General features: G+C 46.6%; 1 protein-coding gene across 1 annotated transcript; it reads left to right on the forward strand.

Annotated features, from left to right (window-relative positions):
• Positions 1-292: 292 nt before the first annotated feature.
• LOC100025699 (NF-kappa-B-repressing factor-like) lies at positions 293-4,720 on the forward strand. Its single transcript, XM_056804263.1, has one exon. The coding sequence runs from the start codon at positions 1,169-1,171 to the stop codon at positions 3,626-3,628; it is 2,460 nt and encodes an 819-aa protein (XP_056660241.1). The 5' UTR covers positions 293-1,168; the 3' UTR covers positions 3,629-4,720.
• The last annotated feature ends 879 nt before the right edge of the window (positions 4,721-5,599 follow it).

Raw genomic sequence — 5,599 nt, forward strand, 5'->3', positions numbered from 1 at the left:
CTCGGCCAGAAGCAGGCTGGAAGGGCCCTTCCAGTGGAGGCTCTGTGCATGAGAAAGGAGAAAGTGATTTGGAAGTCTGAAAAGAGGCTCGGGGCTTGTGGATTTCCTTAGGTGCAGGGCTGGGGCCTCCTTCCTTTGAGTGGTGGGAGGTGGGGGTGGGGAGGAGGCGACTGCAGAGGGAGCGGGAGAGGGCAGGGCGCCCCAGCCCCGGCTCTCCCCTGCTGAGGGACAGTCGCCCAAAGTGGGAGGGGGGAGGAGAGGGGGCTCCCTCCTGCTTTTTGGGAGTGGGGGTGGGTGCGTGAAGGTTCCGTCTGCTTTTGCTGGCAGTTGTGCCTCAAGGAAATGGGTCCAGAGTGGTTAGGGGCACCCTGCAAAGTGATGGCGGACTTTCAGGGGCTTTGGAGGAAGGGGGCCTGTCTTTTCTGGGGCTGCTTTGGGAGGGAGATGGGGCCGTAGGTGTGTCTGTGAGGCCCCAGGACAGGTCCACTGGAGGGAGGAGGGAGAGCTGGTCCCAGGCCCCTCTCATTACCCTTCCCTCCGCCCCCTGCATCCCCTGCATCCCTACCCCCATTCCAATCCCAGTCCCACCCCCACCCCCATCCATGGAGGTGGCCGCTAGGGTCCGCAGCCTAGAGGGAGGTCCGCAGTGGGGGTGGGGCGCTCTCCCTCCCCCCGCCCCCGGAGATGGGCGGGGCAGGCTTGCCTGGCTCTAGAGTGACCACGGCAGCGGCGGCCGCCGCAGCCCGAGCGGACCCCTTTTTGGACCCTGATTCGCCCGCCCGGATACGCCGCCGCTGCTGCAGCCGCAGCAGCCGCCGCCGTGGTGACGCGGTTCGCTCGCTTGCTCGCTGGCTGGCTCCGGCGTGGCGTGGCGGCGTGGCAGCTGCAGCGGGGCCAGGCCATGCCCCCGGGCAGTCGCGGCCGGCTCCCCTCGCCCTCGTGTACCCAGCAGCCGAGAGCAGTGGCTCAGCGCAGCGCATTGCCGGGCCGATCCGGGCCGGGTCGGGATGGAAGCAGGCCCAGGGTGACTTAACAGTTTGTGGGGGGAGGAGGCAGGTTGGCGCGGACCCCGCCCCCGGCCGGCAGCCCGCCCTGCGCCACGTCTGACCATCTGACCAGCCGTGGGGGCGGCCCTGTGCAGCTCCTCCCTGGGGCGGAGAAGGAGGCGATGATGGCGGGCGAGCGCCTGTTACTGGGGGACGACTTCCTGTCTCCACCAACGCCTCCACCGCTGCCTCCGCCACTGCCGCTGCAGCCACCGCCAATCCCCTCCCCGCCTCCGCCGCTACCTCCATCCCCTTCCCCGCCGCTGCCGGAGCTCCAGCCGGAGCCCGAGCCCGACCCAGAGCCCGAGCCCGACCCAGAGCCCGACCCGGAGCAGAAACTCGAGGAGTCTTTGGCTCAATGGCGCTACAGCCACGAGAGCGACCGGCAGTGGGGGCTGCGGCGCCAATTCATCTGCCGGCACCTGCACAACTACACGGGCCCTGGGGCCATTGAAAAGCTGCTGTCCCTATCCACCGCCTGGACGAACCACATCTTCCTGGGCTGTAAGTATGGCCCACAGTTGATGGAGAAAATCCTCCAGATGGCAGAAGGCATCGATATCGGGGAGATGCCTTCTTTCAAATTGGTGGTGCCCGAACCCCCTAAAGTGCAGAAGCGGCCCCTCTCTCCACATGCAGACCCGAGCCCTCCCAAAAAGAAAGCAGCCCCTAGATTCCTGGTGAGACCTCGGTTTGAGCCTGTCCATTTTGTTGCTAGTAGTAAGGAAGAGGAGAGAAAGAAAGATCCCACAGACTCGAGAAATGAGTGGGGAGATCCACAAGTTGACTCTATCAAATGGCCAGTAGACAGCCTCAAAAGTTACGTTCGGGACAGATTCCGTGCCCGATTTGGAAAGACTCGATTTTCTCAAACGAGGTTTTCTTTTGTAGAGAGGAAACCCACCACCACCAGAACATTCTCCAGTTATGGGGACCCCGAAACATATAACTTATATTCCCAGTCAGTTGATGAATCTTCCTCTGCAGCAACCTTTTCACACTTAGTTCTAGCTACAAAACAAAGTTTTATTGAAAGACTTTCTGGAGCTGTCCAGAGGAACATGCCTAGGAAAGAGGTGTCTCATAGGTCTGAGAAAAGTAGCTATACCTTTATATTATCTCGTTGCTTCCATGCCTGTAGGACAAATCCCGAGTATATATACGCTTCTTTAAAAGAAATTTCCCCATCTGATATCCCCAGAAGTAAGAAATTCCTAACTGATGGCTATGCTTGTGAAGTTAGGTGTCAGAGTGTCTATCTGACTACAGGTTATGCTGCTAGCAAGAATGCCTCTAGGGATCGAGCTACAGAGCAGGCTGTAAAACTCTTGCAAAAACCTGTTGAAGTTAAAATTGTCAAAAGGAAATTCAAACACACTTATCATGATGACTTAGTGGTATTTCCAGCTGGCTTATCTTCCTATGATTTTCCTCCAGCCCTGAGGGTCCCAGAAGACTTTCTCTCCACCAGAAATGAATTTGGGCAATTAAACTACGATTCTGCTTTTCCCCTTTCCAAACGCTGGAATAATTTTGTCCTCATAGAAAATGCCAGTGATTCTATTGGTATCCTTAATAAGTCTGCTTCTTTCAACAGAATGGCAATTGAATACAAATATGATATCATGCCAAATAATTCATGGCGCTGTCAAGTGGTTTTAGAAGGCCAGTGCTTAGCTGAAGGTTATGGAAGCAAAAAAACAAGTAAATATGCAGCTGCTGATGAGGCACTGAATATTCTGCAAAAAATGAAATCCAACATTGCAGCTACACAAGTTCAACCAGTAAGCTATTCTACTAAGGACTATGGAAGGAGGAAAGATTTAAGGGACCGAAGAGTTTATGGGAATTCCTCAAATCCTGTGCACACACTAAATGATACAACTCAGTTCAACAAAATGACTGTTGAGTATATTTTTGAAAAGCTAACAGTCCTTCAGTGGAAATGTAAGGTAATGCTGGAGAAAGAGTTAATTACAGAAGCTGTTGGGATAAGGAGGGGTGTCAAGCATGAGACTGTGGAAGAAGTTGTCAAAATCCTTAAAAAGACTAGGCCAACTGCCTTTAACCACCTGAAGAGAGGTGCCATTGAAGATATGATCACAAGAAGTGAAATTCGGGGCCGATCAGGAGATGATGGTTATCAACAGGAGATCAAAGAGGACAATATTGGAAATCAGCTTTTGAGGAAAATGGGTTGGATGGGTGGAGGTTTAGGGAAATGTGGTGAGGGCATCTGTGAGCCTATTTCAGTCAAAGAGCAGCATAAACGAGAAGGTCTTGGGCTTGATGTGGAGAAACCAAATAAACTTTATAAGAGATACATTGACCAGATCATCAAAAACTATGCCCACTCAGAATGCCATGCAGATTTGGTTTTCTCAACAGAATTTACCAGTGATGAGCGAAAGCAGATACATCAGATGGCTCAGAAATATGGCCTGAAGAGTAAATCTCATGGAATGGGGCATGATAGATACCTGGTGGTTGGTAGGAAAAAACGTAAAGAAGACTTGCTAGATCAAAGGAAAAAAGAAGGCCAAGTTGGACATTATGACTTTCATATGTCTCAAGGAAATTGAGGCCAAAAGTATTAGCTGTGTGAATGCTTAGACAGATTTTTTTTCATGTTAATTAAAAAAAGAAATGCTGCATTTTCTGGTTGCAGGAGATACTCAATTTAAAATGTTTTCCTTTGCTTATTTCATGAAATGCTTCCTTAGGAGAAACTGGAACCTAAAGAGCTCCATTTAATTGTACTAGCATAATCCTGAAGACAAAATAATGCTGTTACTGTGTCTTGATATTACTAGTTCTTTCAGATGTTAATAATTTGTAATAGAAACATATGTCCTAAAGTAAGGAATTGTTGCCATTTAAAATGTGGTTCCCATCTTGCCAATGGAAAAGAAATTTGCAATTTTTTTTCCCAAAAGCAAAGGAATTTTGACAGATATAGAATGCTGGTTATTAACTGCAATAAAAGTAAACCTGATTTCTGGAATTCCCCAAAATGCCATGTCATTTTGTATTTTATCTCTTAATTTGTGTGAAACTAGTTATTCTAGAATGTTAGAGTAAATTGTCTATAATGTGTGTATAAAAAGTCCTTACCAGATAAACAATATAATACTTTCTTAAAGTCATTTTAGTATTTGAGATTATAATTGCTACCATATGCTTTCCAGGATAATGGGAGTGAGTTATTGTATGTTAAGTCCATTTGGATTCCAAATAAGTTAAGGTCTTGTGGGCCTTGACAGTTATGTCAAGTTATGATAAGACTGACTGATGAAGGCTTTGGAAGAACTTTTAAAATTCTTGAAATCAAACTGATAAAAGTAAGCTGAAATTACTTGTATTTGTCACCTTAGAGAATGTCATAGCATTTTTCCATTGTAACTGTGAGTGTTTGGATGTGTGGGACATCCAAGGCCACCACAATTGTGTCACAGCTTTGTATAGTGCTGAAGACACTTATTCTTGGTGCTTTGTTTCAAAGGACAGTTGACTCATCCCTCAAAAGCTTATTAAATGTTAAAGATGAATTTTGTACCATATTAACAACTTTTATTTTTCATGTATTTCTGAAGTAATATGTTTTCTGGAATGTAAAACCAATATTAATGAAACAAGTGCTCTTTTGAATAAAAGAGGTCAGAGATTAAAAAAAATGGTTTGCAGTGCTTTACTGGGCAGCAAAATAACAATTCCCATTTCTTCTCTGAAGTCATGAAATTGTTCATCACATGAAAATATTCTAACACTTGTCAAAATACACATAAATCATATATATTAAACTCCTTTCATGACATCTTGACCAACAGACTAATATAACACAATCAGTGTTAATACAAGTAACACTGCCCAGGACAAAGGAGGTAATAACTCCACAGTTTACAGTGTTAGTGTTACATTTAATTCCATATTGTACATATTTAAAATTCACAGAAATCAGGGGCTTTCTAGGGTGCCTTTGAAGTAGTCTCTAAGTTTCAGATGAAGGAACTCAGATTCCTTAATTTGTGGGGAGGGGGGAGTCTTAAATTAATAGCTCTATTGAAAAGGGTATCTAGTAGAAAAAATCCAATTGATTTACTTTTTCAGGGGACAGAAGAACCAGTAAGTAGCAGTTTAAGGAAGGCATAATTTGATTCTATATGAGGAAACTGATACTGAGAACTATCTCAAAATGGGATGTACTGCTTTGGGAAGTTGTGAGATCTTTACCATGGAAAATATTTAAACAGAAACTGTAATAGATATCTCACATATGTAAAAGGGATTCCTGCATGGGTAAGAGGTTGAGCCAAGGTTTTAGCATCCCTTCTGGTTTTAGAAATCTAATTGGAGGGGCAGCTAGATGACTCAGTGGATAGAGAGCCAGGCCTGGGGACAGGAGGACTTTGGTTCAAATGTGGCCACAGACACCAGCTGTATGACTGTGGGCAAGTCACTGAACACCCATTGTCTAGCCCTTACCAGTCTTTAGCCTTGGAACTGATAAAAAGAAATCTAACGGGGCTGAGACTTCAAGAATTTAAGAGTTAAAA

This window comes from Monodelphis domestica, chromosome 7 (genome assembly GCF_027887165.1).
Source record: "Monodelphis domestica isolate mMonDom1 chromosome 7, mMonDom1.pri, whole genome shotgun sequence".
In the NCBI taxonomy this organism is placed as follows: Eukaryota; Metazoa; Chordata; class Mammalia; order Didelphimorphia; family Didelphidae; genus Monodelphis; species Monodelphis domestica.